Consider the following 17,480-nt stretch of genomic DNA (forward strand, 5'->3'; position numbering starts at 1 on the left):
TAAATTTATAATTTATTATTATTATTATTCATACAGCGCCTTTTCTTTGTAGATACAAAGCGCTTCCTATCCCTGGTCATTGGGTCCACATACTTAAATGTTGCTGCCTGTAATCAGCGCAGGAGCAGGTAACCCCACCAGGTACTGTCCCCATTTATACTCCTGGGTAGAGAAGCGGTGAAAGGTGATTTGTATAAATTTAGGAGGATGGGGTTTTGAGTGAGGGTGGCCACTTGTTTGTACCCTTGGGCCAAGGGACAGTATCTTTTTTCCTCCATTCAGGAAATAATATTTCGAAGAACTCGTCTAGGAATCAACAATCCCATACATTACAATGGCAAGGCTAAACTAGAATGTCACGGCATTACAAATTTATTTGAGCATCTACGTAATGAGCGCGCACAAGATTCGTAATTTAAACATAGGATATTATGTAACTGAGTATGCTACATCAGTTCCCAAATAAAATTGGTAAGCTTCTCCTTTACCATATAATAATAATAATAATAATACAGGAATTTATACCATGCCTTTTGCCAAGGGATACAAGGTTCAATAAAATTAAATAAATACTTAAGCCAAATGTTTCACAAAGCCCAGAGAATATCACACTTCACTATAATACATTGGCAGTTCCAGGAAAGGCAAGGTAAATCCCTACCTCTTTTCTATAGATAATAAATTATTACACAAAGACGAATGTAATAATACTTTACCACAAACATTAGGTTTGCTCGCATCATGTTCACGCTGTTTTTGTAGGGCTGAACAATGTGGATGTAATCAACAAGTCGTAACGGCTTCATTCCCATGATCATCTCACTGGCGGCAAGCAGGTGACATAAACGCAAAAACACTGAAATGATACCAAGAAATCACAAATTAATAGAAAAAAACATTCTTTTTAGTTTCACAGATCAATTCCTATGTATAAAAGACAGACTGTTGAATCATGTTTTTTGGAAAAAAAATTTATCTAGCTTAAAAAAATTAATAGCACTTCTTTAAAGCCACTATTTCTTGGACAACAGGATTTTTTTTACATTACAAAAGCATTGCAAATTTGATGTTTCAAATTGTATAAACGAAAGTTAATTAAAAATATCATTTAATTCTATGTTTCATACCTTTGATTCTCATAGCAATAACAAAAAATCACAACTTATTAATTTTTTGGAAATATTGGACAAAAATACATTTCTTACAGGGAAACAAATGAAAGAAAAGAATTTTCAAAAGAACTGAATTATTGTACAATTTCCTGCATTAAACATCACCTGAATGTGAATTACATAAATTGCTTGATGGCATGTAAAAGATTGAAATTTTTTAAATGCTTAATGAGAGGTGAAAGTCCATTTACTGGTAACCAGATCTCCCAAACATGACTTCTTCAAACTTGGGACCCCTGTGTTAACCGTCTCAAATTTCTCATCTCAAAAAGAAGAGCTGTCAACTTTTCATTCCAAAATCATTTTAAAAAATGTTTTAAAATTTTATTTTATTTATTTTTTATCTAATTATATTTATTTATTTATTTTTTATTTATTATTTGTTAATTACACTGTATATATGTTTCTCATCACTATACTAAATTTTGAAAATCAGTACTATAAAATATAGATTAAATAAATAAAATAAATAACTAAAATTGGTGACATCATTTAACATTAGCTTTATATGTGTATTGTCATTTTGAAATTTTCTAGAAATGCCCTGCATTTAAAAGCTCTTTTTTGTACGCAGAGTTCCATTTCCAGATTATAAACAATGCATTATGTATTATTTCTCTTCATATACAGCAAAGAGCAGAATTAATTAATTAAAAGTTGAAGTATTATTTAGAATAAGATTTAAATACCTTATTTTCAATTTTCCTTTTTCGTTTAATGCTTTTGTAGCACTAAAAGAAATTGAAGTCTGTATTGAAAAATCATATTTGAAAAATGAAATTCATTACTGAGTTCATTACACTAAATAAATCCAATCTAATCACATAGTAGGGTAATGTAGTATTTTGTAATTATAGCATATAAACATTGTTGTCCTAAATGCAGTAAAAAATAATGAAAAAAGTTATTAATGGCCTTCAAGTGAAAATGAAAATGAGGAAAACCTTCTGTTTATTAACAGATTAACAATACAGACCTCTTATAATGGCCAGGTGCACTACTGCCGAGAAAAGGAAAGGGGTTATTTAGAATAAGTAATACCTTATTTTAAATTTTCCTTTTTCGTTTAAATTCTTTTGTAGCACTAAAAGAAATTGAAGTCTGTATTGAAAAATCATATTTGAAAAATGAAATTCATTACTGAATTCATTACACTAAATAAATCCAATCTAATCACATAGTAGGGTAATGTAGTATTTTGTAATTATAGCATATAAACATTGTTGTCCTAAATGCAGTAAAAAATAATGAAAAAAGTTACAGTATTAATGGCCTTCAAGTGAAAATGAAAATGAGGAAAATGTTCTGTTTATTAACAGATTAACAATACAGACCACTTATAATGGACAGGTGCACTACTGCCGAGAAAAGGAAAGGGGGGTAGGGGTGAGTTAGACAATAACCTTAATATGGAAACCATTATTTTGATCTACTCTTAGTGTCTGTATAGACTTAGGAATCCAACTACTTGAAACGGCGGACCCACCATGGGCTCTGTCACCCTGGCCCCAGACCCCCTTTAGGGGCCTGGGCAGTTATGCTACCCTGTGGCCCAGGGCCTCTCACCCTGGGAAGGTGAAAAAGGATTTTTTAAAGTAAAGAGTTTTAATTTTCAATACTGGATCAAAGATTCAAGATATCATTATCCCTGGTCACCGAATCCATCCATAATAAAAAAAGTGCAACCTTAATTCCCGCTCTTTGGAGAGAACAACTAGTTGTGCTTCAGTAGATTAAACACAAACCAAAACACATTAAATGGCAGATACGATTGATACTGAATCAATAAATCAATCAAGTGCTCCATTAATATGGCACCATTTCAACAGCCATTACTTGTGGCGTACTTCAGTGGAAAGAGAGCCAAACGTAAAGTGCCTTGCCAAAGGACACAAGTGAATTACAGTATACGCCAAGAGATTCGGACCTCGTTCTCAAAGTTCACAGCTCAAACTACAATTGTAGTATCAACATTACAATGGAATACTTTGTAAAAGCATGTGGTGCAGCAAGTAAGGCATCAGGCTTTCAATCACAAAGATTGGGGGTTCGAGACTGATGCTTATCACACTGTCTGTATACAGATAAAATGGGGCACACTGCATGCATTTGCCTCTCTTCACCCAGCAGTATAAATGGGTACCCAGTAGGAAGTGGGTGATTTAGAATGAGGATAGTAGTGCTAATTAGGTGCATAACTAGAAATACTGGTACTCCCCAGGGAGCGAAGGAGGTTGCCCGAGATATTCTGTATCCAATGACTGGGGGAAAATAGAGCCTTGAGCAGTAAATAGGTTTAAATAAATTATAATTATATAATTTATCATAAATAATGCTTTATCAAGAAACACAACTGGAAGAAAGGATGTTTTTACACAACCTGACTGACGTCACGGCACGGAACAGCAGTGGGTGATATTTTGAATGATGATGTTATATTATCCGAAAGGTCCACTGATTAATCTCAGATTCACACCATTGTGTTGATATTCAATATTTCAACTTTAATTATGTCATCATAGGAATGAAAAATTATCCATTAACCACTTAGTGATCAAATTAAGTTCCAGCCACTAAGTGCAAGTTTGATGGTCTAGTGGTTATGATACACGACTATTCTATCAGGAAAGTTGAGGGTTTGATTCCAACACAAATCACTTGCGATTTTGGTCCCAAGGGGCTCACTCTTAAATATTTCTATACGGGAGGTGCCGCATTTACGGGGTAAGCATAAGTGTGAGAAATGTTGGGGGAGTTGCAGCATTTATGAGGTATACTTGCGAAGACTGTGTAGCAGAAGTGTACTAGGAAATTATCGGGCTGAAATTGGTAGTTAAAGTCCCTGGCCTATCCTGTGTCAAAGTGCCACGATTTTCCGCACGATGTTAGCGGGAATTTCAAGTTAGACTGGGTGCTAAGCCGGTAATTCCCTTTCTAAGCCTACCTTTCACAAGATCGCGACCGGACAGAACAATTTTTGCCATCGGGAACCAGTAAATATTGCACCCTCTCTAGTACTATTAAGTGGCCTTTTTCCTGTCGTCTTTTAGAGCACAGTGCGATTTTGGGTAAATGGTAGTTACTGTTAGTCCATAAGAATTTTCAGTAAAATAGGTAGCACAAGTGCCTCATGCCTTGAAGTGGCTGCGGCACACCCCTGTTTGGCTGGAATGCAAGTGAGGTCCCCGTGGATTTTAGTACATCAGTATGATATTGGCAGGTTGGGCAAAAACACCATTCTAAATACAAACATATACGTTACATACAATATATCAAAATGAATTTTTTTTTTGACTACTGTAAGTGTAATGGCAATTTAAATATGTAATTTCAAGCATAGAACTGCTTATAAATAAAGTATATAAAAGTAAATGGAGTAATTTTAACTACTGCACCATTGGAAATAAAAAAACCTACATTTAAGGAGTCTATGCACACCAACAATTTCAGAAGTTACCTATTAAATCTATTATTATCTACATTCTTTTATATCTGTTATCTAAATATTTGACCTAAATTGTTTGATTAAAAAGTTGTTTAAATAATTGATTCATAATGCTTCATACCTATTTATTGCTCTTTAACGTACCGTATATGCTCGTATATGGCGACCCGCGTATAAGATTAACCCCGAGTTTGAGCGATTTTTGTATGTTGGGCATTCAACACAACCCCCGTTCCTTTGTCAGAATTAATACTTTTTGCTGCTCTTTTATGATCTTGATACATGCATCTAGCTGGCTAAAAACGGAGCCAAGTAATTTACTATTTTAAGCCTCCCCTTATGTGCGAGTATATACTGTATTAAAATTCTATCGGACAAGCAATAGGTATATTTTGTCTCTCTCCTTCTTTTAGCCGACCTCTATAATGCTCTAGAACGGAAACGCATCAACATGCAAAAACTACAGTAATTGACATGTTCATAATTACAATGTAGGCACTAGTTTTTTTTTTTTGCTAATTCAATTAAAACTCTTCCCTGAATTGGAAATTTGCTTAAAAATTCTTTGAAAACTCAATGTAACAATTATAGCGATACTGCTCTGCAAACCTATGGGCATACTACAGTAGTTACAGTGGTTAATTCATGTTTGTGTCAAGATGTATAATTTTCAAGTCTGATTGATAGGCATACACAATAGTAATTTAAATATTTATTATTTATATATAATGCTATATTATTTATAATACTTTTTTGTTCCTTTCTAAGCTCTTCTATTAAATGGAAAGGAAAATTAATTTCAAATCTTAATAAGTTTTTTGCAGCTAGTACGCTGTAGGGAAGCACGTATCCAGACAGGTAGACTTCAGAGGCTTATAGGCATTGTCACTACTCATAATACTTGAGACTCGTGACATGAATAGTATAGAATGGATGGGATTCAAACTAAAGCAAACAAAAAATGTATCGTCTTTAGATCTTTTTGATGGCAAAACATAGTGGACAATGCGAGTTTCAATTCTGTATAATGTAAACATCTTCTGTAGACAACAACGATCATTACATGTACGAACGGTTATAAAATAATACCCTGGGCATTAATAAAACATGCGTATGATTATCGCCTACGAAAATCATGTCACAGACAATGAGAAATTCTTGTCCATTTTAATTACTTTTAACACAAATAATAACTGCTGCAATCACATGAAAAACAAGAAGCTGGTATTACTATTAATATCTTCTATCTTTTACATAACCACATCAATGAAGAATTTATATCTTTAGCTTTCTGATGAGGAAGGAAAAAGATTAACTTATTGCCTAGGCCTATTAGCATAAAATTTGATCGTTACATCAAAACTATATAAATAACTACATTTGCTTTTAGTGTGCAAGAATAAAAAGCAAGTGTCAAATTCTGATCGTAGAAGATGTCAAATTTCTTATGTAAATCTCTATTGAAAGATAAAATCTGACGCATACACATGTACACACACATCTGTGCTTATTGATTTTTGACAAGATCTAACAAGTGTCAGGTATGACAGTCATGTGATCTTGGAACTACCAATCAAATTCAATGATCTAAGCGTTCTAATAAGACACCATGCTACATTTGTATGTTATAATTTATGTGAGCCAAGATTCATCCTTCTTCGTAAATTCGATGTAAATGTAAACATTATGAGCTTTCTATTGTGCGATTGGCTAATTCATGTAGACTCTGCCAACACACTGTACACAATAGCAGTTAAATGACCATTATTATCATTATTATTATACTGTCTTTTAAGAATACAAGATATTATCAGAAGGGCTGGTGCGGTGATTGTGGCTCATAAATTTAATCTTGAGATCAAGGAGCTAAATTGATCGCTGTTTAGTTTTTATCTGTATCATTGTTGTCTCAATATACTCCTACATGCAGAGACAAACGTAGGTAAAGTGCCTTGTCCAAGGACATGAGTGAAATGCAGACCGGACCCGTAGGTTGAAAAAATCCAGGAAGTTGTTACAAAAGTATTATAGTGTTACCCCATTTCCAATAGCACAGTGATAATTAAAATGTCTTGTAATAATGAAACTGTTGTTAAACTATCAGAATTCCATTTTTTTGAGTCATCAATCATGGAAAAAAACTATATCCTATGAAATATAATTTGGAATTCTTTTTTAAACAATCTGTAGTTTTTGCTTCAACGAGTTTTTGCTTATTGTCATTATATTTCTTTCATGCAGTAAAAAAATTGACCTTCACCAACTACCAGGCATACAACAATTCAATTTGACTTTGTTTTATAGCTTTCACTATTATTTACTGGAAGGGAATTTCTGTGCATCTCTGTTTGGTATTTATTGGTCTTTTTTCCTGAATATTGTTCAATATTTCGAATTATTACCACCGCCAAAAAAGGTTATGCATTCACCTGTCTGTCTGTCTGTCTGTAATACTAAGGAATGGATCATCATACCTTTTTGTGTTATACAGTGGTACATTAATCTAAGAAAGAGATTATTAAATTTTGGGAAGAAAATTTAAAGGACAAGGTCAAGTTCATGGAGGCATGTTATATAACAGACCACAGAAATGTTAAATATAATTTAATATATATGTAATGTAATTAAAGATGTATTGTTCCTTGAAAAATTAATAAAAAATAATTTTGAATGATTCATTTTGCAGTAACAAACAAATTATTGAGCATCTGTTGCATGGAAATTATTGAATTTTTAAAAATGTCTACCCTGATTTTTATACTGGATAATCACTTTTCTGTAAATTATGGGTGAACATTTTTTTAATTGTCTACCTTTTCAAAAATCTTATTGATCGTCTTTCAGAGGCAGGAGTTTCGGGTACAGCTCTTCTCTTGTTTTGATCATACTTGTCATCTAGGCAGCAATTAGTGCAAGTTAAATCTACAGTATCTGACAGGCCTCTCTCAAGTGTGGTGCCGCCCCCCCAAGGTTCCACCTTAGGGCCCATCCTATTTTTGACTTAATGCTGATGCTACGTCAATGTTAGATGCGTTAGTAACATCACGTCTTGATTACTGTAATGCTGTTCTTTATGGACTTCCTAATAAAGTCATTCGGGAGTTTGAGCAGCGTATACATTTTAAAATTCTTCTTTTCGTGTACAAGTCTCTTAATTGTTCATCTCCACCGTACATTAATGCCCTCCTAAAAATGCAATCAACTACATGCAGTTGCACACTCTAGTTTAACCACTCTTTATTGTCCTTCTGGTCGATTGAAAACCAAAAACCTATGGTGATAGATCCTTTTCCGTTGCTGTCAATTTTGTAAGGTCTTCTTTTTAAATCCCGGCTTAAATGGCATCTTTTCTCACAATTCTAATCTGTTTTGTTCTTGTTTTTTCTTGTTGATTTCTTTTTTTTTTCTTTTCTGTCATGACACTGGGTTTGAAAGCGCATAGAGACAATGCATTGTAGTATGCGCTATATAAATGGAAGACAATGAACATGAAAAATACACTAATTTCTACGTTCAAATTAATAATGTTACTTCAAAAGTTAATTAAAAAAAATGATTTTATTTTTTAAGATACTTTTTGGTATTTTTCAAGTTGTAGTGTATAAAGCTTACTCAGTGCACTTATACCAGGAAATGTAATATTATACACTACAAAGTTATCAGTCAAAAGGTAAAAAAAATAAACAAGTGACAAAACCCAAACATAAATGAACTGCTTCAGGTCAGGCACTGTATTCTTGATTTATAGCAATGGGTATTTGCAGGTGCTCCTAGAGACAAATGATCGAGCCAGTCATTCGCAACTCAAATGCACATTCATTTTGGCTTTACTGTGCAAATAGTCTTAAACCAAATCTCTACTCAGCAAAATTACAGACTAAACTGATGTATTATATGATAACCTGAAAACTGTTATACAAAAACAGTGAAATATATAATACAGGGAAGGTATACAACATTTGAGGTTAGTACTTTTTTAATATCTATACGTCTAGAGCCTTGGTCAAGGACAGGTCCTGAAATAAAAACACAGTAGCTGCTCCCAGAGAGAGTTTTTATGGCCAAGAATGGCCCACATTGTACTTTTTTAGACCACAATATTAAGGATTGGCAATCAAAATATAGTTATCTGGATAGCAACGGTGGTCATGATTTGATGTTACCATGACCATATTTGGTAATTACGTATGTCACATGTTTTTGTCAAATACAATTTAATAGCCTGGACAGGGCTTAAAAGCTTATGCTAGGGTCAATCACCTAAAACAAGTCAGAAGAAAAGGCAAACTGACAGTTTGTGCTACTAATGATAAGCAAAACTCAGGCTTAAACGCAGACGATCTATCAATTGCTGGGTTCTCAAGTACTAAGGAACATCCGTAGTTACTACGGAAATTCAGCCCAAATTACGGACGACGGTACGGAAATGGAGATAAATGCTATGGAAATACACACAAACTACGCAAAAATATGATTCGGCCTAAATTTATGGAAAATCCCAGATAAAACATGATATTATGGCTAAATTAATGACCCACACCATGAAACACGACTTGCTTTCGGGGTTTCTGTGATCGATCGTAGGAGTGACAATCATGCTATACACCACAGCTGTACTATACTGCAATTTTGAGTAACCTATATCTTGTACTCAAGGCAAATTATTAGGTGCCTAGGAAACTTTTCATTTACTACGGAAATCTGAAGAGATAGTTACGGAAATGCATTTTACGAACTTTGTAACAGCCATGGCTAACATGCAGGATTAGAATACCATCATTTCTTGAGACCAGAAACACCATTCTTGACTAAGTACATAGACCAAAATTTAATACACTTTTTGTACTAGTCCGAGTTGTACTAGTGAGAATCAATACAACAGGTAAACTTATAGGCATGAAGTAAAAGAAAGGTTTTGTAAAATGAAACAATTATTTACTAGTGGAGATATTTATATTTAGATGCTAAATATGACCATTAATGTGTTTATAATAATTTCCCATTATTAAAATGTTTTGCCTTGTATGTAAAGGGTACTGTACATTCTATTATGTAAACAATACATTATTAACTTAAATATAAATCAACGTCAAATGTAAGTAAAAATAATAATGTCACTTGCGGAGCTTTTGTATGTAGACAGACAAATGTATTTTAATATATTTGGATCAATATATTTATCTTAAGAGGTTTGCTGTTTCAAAAATGGCATCATTGACCAAAAAATGAAAATTTTACTTTATAATTATATTCATAAGCTTGGTTCCCATACAATCACAACACGCTATCACCGACAGCTTTCGGTGATGCTGATTGGTCGGTTGACTCAGAGAGCCTTCCCGAGTGTGCAGTAAAACGATTGCACTGTAAACAATGTAGCAACAGTGTAGTGATTTTATGGAAACCTGGCTTTATTCTCTACATTACATTATAATGGACTCTAAAATGATGATGATGATGATGATGATGATGATGATGATAAATACAATAATAAAATGATGGGTGCTATTGCCAAAGTTATGAGGTAAAGTATTACAGCTTCTCTGTACCAAAGTGTACAATGCTGCCACATTCTTATGCTACTGACTCAGTTTAACAATTAGCAGCAGTATACTGGTTTTGGGATGGCAAGCCTCATTACAAAATTAGCTAAAACTTTATACTAAGCTCTCGACACTATCAAATTGACGTGACATATAAATGTGATATACCCATATTTGGATGTAATATGACAGCATCATGTCTATATATGGGTAGATCACATAAAATATTTGTCACATAAAATTTGATATAGTGGAAAAAAACTTTAGTATGTCCTACATTAAACTATTTATGTTTCTATCCAACATAAACCTACCAGCAAATGTAGTTACTATATTTGGATAGCAGGTAGTACTGCAGGTCAGTATTGTTCGGAATCAAATCATAAAGATAAATTGTAGGATAACTATATGGTAGGCTACATTCTAATTTCTTATTCATTATCAATGATTATTTTTATTCTAATTCGCTACTGATTGTCATATGACAAAAAATAATATTTATTATAAAACAAAAATTGATAATAAATAAGGTGAGAATCAAATCATAAAGATAAACTGTAGCATAACTATATGCTAGGCTACATCCAAATATCATATTCATTATCAATGATTGATTTTATTCTTATTTGCTACTGATTGTCATATGACGAAAATAATATTTATTATAAAAACAAAAATTTATAATAAATAATAATTTATTTTAATGATGTTATTTAAAAAGAAAATGATTTTATTATTACATTATATAATATCTCTATCACAAATTTCATCGAGTATCATGGGCCTGGAAATACCACCCTCACCATCATCATCATCATCATCATCATCATCATCATCATCATCATCATCACTATACATTTTACATATTATATAACTTGTAAAATATTATACCCTAATGATTTATCTACCCAGAATCTGTGGTTTGTTTTTATAACTGATTTATTTACACATATTTTTATCATCATTTATCCATAAATAACATCATCATCACTACCATGTCATCATCACTGCCGTCTGTGCTGTGGATTTCGACATCATCACCTCTAACACACCATCCTTACCATTACAAATATGTTGCAAGTCTATTCGGTTTCTAGTTCTTGATTCATTGCACGAGATCCTGCAGCTGCATCCCGGGTTGCAAGTACGAGAAAACTAAAACTAGGCCTAAAACTGGTGACGTCACACACAAAAATATACACTTTTCTCAGGGGATTGGTTCTCGACGGAAATAACGAAAACTCTCTATTAAAGGAACAGTCACGCCTGCCTCTATCTATCTATGGGCCACGACCCAAGTTGTTTGGGTCGACAAAATTTTTCAAATTTAAAACAAAATATAGGTGTAGGTTTTTGTGGAACAACAGTTTTAAAAATATACTGAGCAATGTTTATAAAACTTTGATCTGATTCTAAGCACATGTATATTACATGCCATCACATACAGGCCTGTGACAGTTATTTTAAAGACCAATCATACAAAATTGCTATGCAAGGCCTGAAAATAACTTTTTTTTTTAAACAGTTTTAGGCCAAGTGAAAAAAAAAGTAGATTCTCATACTACTATTTTGAACAAGGAGAATGAGAGCACTTTTTTTTTTACTCCAAGATGGCGAATCCAAAAAGGTCGATGGGAAAGAGCTACTACTTTCTGACTACTTTGACCAAGTAGACAAATTGAAAGCAAATAAAGGAAGCATGAGACATGATTCATACCGTATGTATCCCCCAACAACGAACGACCGAGAGATCAATTTTACAGATGTTATTCAGATTTTCGTACATTTTGTAAAATAAAGGAAATTAAAAAAAAAAAAAAAAAATTTGATGAGGCATAGAAAATGAATGAGCGAGGGGACGAGAAACTAGTAATTTTTTTAATTTGGCCTTATTGATTGGAAGCAATTAAGATCAAATGGCACCTCAATCTCTTTACTGTTGACAGCAATTAACACATTTATTTAGGTTCCCACATTCCAAGGAACTACTTAAAGGGTATCCGATTTCCTAACACATTTTATTGTATTTTGCATCATAGGGCCTGTTTCTACTGGAAGAAATAATCGATTAAAAATCGCAATTTTGAAAAACACTTTTATTCTCGCAGTAGAAACAGGACCAGTTTGAAAAAAGTGATTAAAAAAAATTGATTAAAAACACACAATGGATAGCGTGTTTAAACGGCAAATAACCGATTTTGGCTGTGCACCTTTTAGCTGCAACACAAAAAAGCGATTAACAGGTGAAATGTGACCTCCAGGTCAATCACTGCAAAGACTAGATCGTATTAGGTGCGAACTTTCAAAAAAATTTGTCCTCTTGTTTATGTCCTAGGCCTACAAGCTAAAAACGTTAACAAACATGTGGAGCGACGAATTTGTTATGTAATTATTTTGTGGGGGAGGGGGGATATTGGGCCTAGGCCTCTCCGCTCTTTTGGGCCTACCGTTGCGGTCCACATTTGGTCGCTCGTTCATTGTGCCGGTGAGCACACCCAAGAACATTTGCTTTCTCGCCCCACACCGTATCTTACTCCTCGTTATCATGACAGGAATGAGAAAGATACTATCCTCTATACAGTTAGGAAACCAACGTGTTATATAAAACAAAATACAAAATGCAATTGCAACGCGAGCAGGCTGTCTGGTACTCATTAAAAAAGCAGTTAAAAAAAAATCGATTATTTTGTGTTTATCAGTAGAAACACACCCATAAAATACCTAGAAAGTCCCTAGTAGTCTGGCTTGTAACATGTGAATTGGATACGATCGAGCATTTGGTCATTTATGTAAAATACGGTACTTTTTTAAAAATTTAGCTTACTGGTTGAGTTTTTGATGCTATTTTGACAAATATTGATCATGCAATGAAGCAAAGTTCGTTGATCTTTTCTCATATTTTTTTTTAATTGTTTTTGAAAAATAAAATACATATCCTTTACTCAAATGTTGATTTTTTTTTTTTTTTAAATTACTGGTATGAACTGAGAGGCAGGTCACCAAGTTTACCAGGTTTAATCATGCAGTTATAATTATTTTTAGTTTAATATGGGAATTCCCCAGCTAAACACCTTTTGGCTGGGTACCAAGAGACCTGCTTCAGGTCTTGAATTATAGATTGAAGGGACTGTTCTGTCTGGTATATTGTGTCAGAAATATATATATTTCTGTACACTGACTTTCAGTAGCATATATTATATATATAGGGCAACAGTCATATACCAGACACAACAGTCCCTTTAATCTATAGCACATCAAGACCTGAAGCAGGATCCATGTACAATATGTACAGTACCAACTACACATTGCTATTCTGTAGAAATACACAGATATTTGCATAGAATTTCTTTTTGTTATTAAAGGGATAGTCATACCAGGCATCTTGGTATGGCAGTCCCTATAATCTATAGCACAAGACCAGAAGCATGAATTACATTCATCAAGAACAGGTATAAAAACTAGAAATTGCAAACTGCAAGTGAAGTGCTGCAAAGTACAACTGCATAAAATGTTAAAAATTATTTATGCGAGTCAAGTGAAAATAATGAATAATAAAAATATAACAAGTAATATGAGCACGACCCATTGTCTATATTAGAACAGCGTTGGTACTGTGTACAATAGTGTTTTGCTGCAGTGACATCTCTCTGCTGGCGACTCGCTGCTGCTGGCGATGACTCGCTGCTGGCGAATCGATCTGCGCATGTGTATAAAATGGTATTTATTTCCGAAAACACTATGCCAGGCTACAACAAGCGTCGCCTAAATGTAATGATTAGCACGTTGAAATAGGCTAGTAAATAAGTTTAACTGGGTTCGTAAATAATATTGGCCTCAAAATATTGTGGCTGAGACATGAGCCGATTAAACGTAGAGAAATAGGAAACCTAGAAATATAGTAAAAACGCTGAATAGTACTCCAGCGTCGCGACATACCGACGTTGGTACGAGTTGGTTAGTCTACAAACGTCGCCTAAGTAATTGATTTTACCCGGCAGAACGAAAGAAGGAAACTCCGCTTTTCAGTTGTCTTAGGCGATTGTTTTTTGACAAACAATGACCTTTCAGAGGTCAAATTGCTGTCAAGAATATGAATTTGCTGCTTCGCAGCAATAAGTTTTATACCACCCTTGCATTCATCTACTAGGTATAATTGACTTTTAAGTCCTAAGAAATTAATAAAAAATCAATTCCACCTTGAATTATACCTGTTAAGATACACTGTAAAAGTGTCAACAGAATTCAATCAGTTATATTTATCATTTGAAATATCCTGGTAGTTTGTGTTATTAACGTTGTATAGACAGGTGTGGCTTCTGACTGGTTTATAATTTCCTTCCTTAAAAACCACAGTTATTTGATTGTTTAACCGTGATGCAATTCTCTCCACACGCACTATTAGAGAAAGTTGTGTAAGCCTAGTGTGTCACATTACTCGGCATATAACCTATGGTTCAGTACATTTTAGTTGGATACTATAAGCGGCATGTTGAACATCTATCCTGCATGTTTATTGATATAGGTATACTCTACAAGGTAAGTGCTTTCTTTGATATACATTTTTTGTAATTTCATTTTTGGTCAGTATTTAATTGTCTAGTCTGTCATAAAAACTTAGGATAAATATCAATCATCAATTTAGCAGAATGTTTTTTTATAAGGTGCCCTTTCAACTCAAACCAAATCTAGATATTTCTTAATGTTGTTTTTACATTAGTAAAATAAATTAATTTAATGTAAACAAAACATGATTGATATTGTTGTTTATTATAATTATTTAACTCGTTTAGCTGTAGGTTGTTTCTCTGACATACATACCTATACTCTATATGACATTCCATAATGTTCTTATTGTGTTTAAATGGGCCACACGTTTATTTCTTTTCTAAAACACTAGCTAATCTATATTATTAGGGAGTGTTTTAGAAATGCCTTGGTGGGGATGGTGATTTAGGAGTATAGGAGAGAAATTAGTTTTAATGAGGGGATAATCAAACAAACTATGAAATTGATTACTGGATTAACCTAGTGTAAGGCTGCCAGCGTTGCCTATACTCGCCCACAGGGTGTTGCTGAGGGCACCAGAAACAAGTATACTCATCAAAATCGGGGGAACATTCTAGCGTTTATAACTTCTTTATTATACATTGTAGAACCACAGGGGAAGATACACCTAGATGAAAACGTACAAATGATGTATGTATGTTTGTTGTGTTATGTTGCCGGTAGTACACTCGAGCGGTACAAGTGGGGGTGCCCTTTGAACATATACCAACTCATGCAAAAAGCGGACGAGATAACTCGCACTTGGCATAGTCAGTAAGAGGTTCTATCACAGTGTCTTCGACGAGTATACTCGCCCCCCCTCCCCCTAATATTTTCCTGCCAATTTATTAGACACATCATTTTGATGATATATGACTAGATAAAATTTCAAAAAAGTATGTTTGTATGTAAACTTGTTTTGGCACACAGAAAGGAACCTTAAAAAAAGGTCTGGCAGTCAACGTGTTAAATCACTTTTGTATGACGAGTAACCATAGTAATAGATAATTAATTGATTTTATACTTTAAGGAATGCAGTTTAATGGTTGGACAATACTTTTCCTCTGTTTGCAATCCTTTTCTCTTCTTTATATTGTTTCCTTTCCTTGTTGCTAATATTCATTCTTAATGTTTATATCAATTAAAAATATTGTAACAGTTTAGTGTTTTATTGTACTTTTTCTGATGTCTCTTTATATTCTACATTTTAATGTACATATTTATTGCTGCTTTATGAAGTTTAATATTTATTAAACTTATAATACAGGCAATTTGGCCTCCGGGGCATGATACGTGATATTTTAATAAAATTGAATTGAACAAGGAAAGAGATAGTGGGAATCATATTTTTAAAAGCTAAGAGAATCAACATAATTTAACATTATTTTTCTGTGGAAACAAAAAATGATGTCAGGGCTACAACTTATCTAATCTATAGAATATAACATGTAAGACAATATCAGTACAATGAAATCAATCCATGAAAAAAATAGCTTTAATTACATTTTGTATGCTGAAACCTTTTACCAATGAATATAATGTTTCTATTTTGTGAACTACTTTACAAATTATCTTTTCAATTCAAATATATTGTAGTTAGTCAATATTGAGTTGATTATAAAGTAATTCATGTTAATGTTTTACAATGTATTCAATGAAGAAAGCCTGGGGTATTTGAACCTGAATATATGGAATATTTTAAAGAAATAAAAAATAATATTACTAATAACAACAATAATAGTAACATTAAATGACCTTGACACATAAAATAGTTAAATTAAATAATAATAATAATAAAATAGTTGTAACATAATGATGATAAAAATAAAGTAATTATAAATATTAATAATATTAATTATAATAATAATAATAATAATAACAATAATAATAATAATAATAATAATAATAATTATAATAATAATAATAAAACATTCATAAATAATAATAATATTGGAATTTATAAAGTATCAATTAAACATGCATTAAAGGGGCTGTGCGTGTTTATGACGGAAAAGGTGAGTTTTAAGTAAATTTTTTAATGAAGCAATAAGAACAGATTTCAATTTGTGTAGAGTGAATTTCAAAGTGTTTATCTTTTAAAAATATTTGCTATAAAAAAAGTTTATAAGCAGTTCAAAATCCCATCTGAAAGACAACACTAGAAGAAAAATTCAAAAACCAGCACAGGGGTGTTAAATTGTAGCTACAAAATTGGCATGAGGATGATCTTAATGTTTTCAGCAACAATTTTTAAAATAAACGTAAACTTAGGTAGAATTCATGATGCCAAACTGGCTAATTATTAGCTGTATTATGATATATTATTTATAACTTGTTTAGGAAATATTCTTTCATAAAAATATGAATTTTTCTATTTTTATTAAATTCAATCACTTTGTTTTATTGAACTTTCAATGAAATACTGTAGTTAAAATATACAAATGTTAAAAGATAAAAAAAAAAGAGCACATCAAAACATTTACTCAAAGGTTACAATATAAAAACATACAAAAGATGTTGAAACAGGCAATAAAAATCATTAAATTACAGATTTAAAATATTAATAGTACTTAGAAATGCTGCTAACTGATTTGTGTTTTCAAGGGGCGGTGCTTAACACTGTTTATTTCGTAAAATGACGTAATTAAACCAATGGCCTAAAATTAATAATCAAATATCTATTATAAAAATATGAGTAGGTTGGAAAACTCAAAGCATGTAAAAAATCTAATATTTACCCTGTATACTGCCCTATAATAGAGATTCTTTATAATT

General features: G+C 32.7%; 2 protein-coding genes across 2 annotated transcripts in view; one reads left to right on the forward strand and one right to left on the reverse strand.

Annotated features, from left to right (window-relative positions):
• The window catches only part of LOC117105264, a 35,787-nt gene that overhangs the window by 14,964 nt on the left and 3,343 nt on the right, over nucleotides 1-17,480 (reverse strand). Inside the window, exon 2 of the mRNA XM_033246355.1 lies at nucleotides 717-856. Coding sequence (XP_033102246.1) covers nucleotides 717-856 — 140 coding nt within the window. The remainder of the gene's footprint in view (nucleotides 1-716; nucleotides 857-17,480) is intronic.
• Nucleotides 8,434-17,480, forward strand: part of LOC117105263 (5-hydroxytryptamine receptor 4-like) — a 32,541-nt gene continuing 23,494 nt past the window's right edge. The window contains exons 1-2 of the mRNA XM_033246353.1: nucleotides 8,434-8,581; nucleotides 14,563-14,696. The gene's annotated coding sequence lies outside the window, so the exon portion shown is untranslated. The remainder of the gene's footprint in view (nucleotides 8,582-14,562; nucleotides 14,697-17,480) is intronic.

The sequence above is a fragment of the Anneissia japonica genome, unplaced genomic scaffold (genome assembly GCF_011630105.1).
Source record: "Anneissia japonica isolate Jap-2015-1 unplaced genomic scaffold, ASM1163010v1 scaffold287726_len2788222_cov184, whole genome shotgun sequence".
NCBI classification, from domain to species: Eukaryota; Metazoa; Echinodermata; class Crinoidea; order Comatulida; family Comatulidae; genus Anneissia; species Anneissia japonica.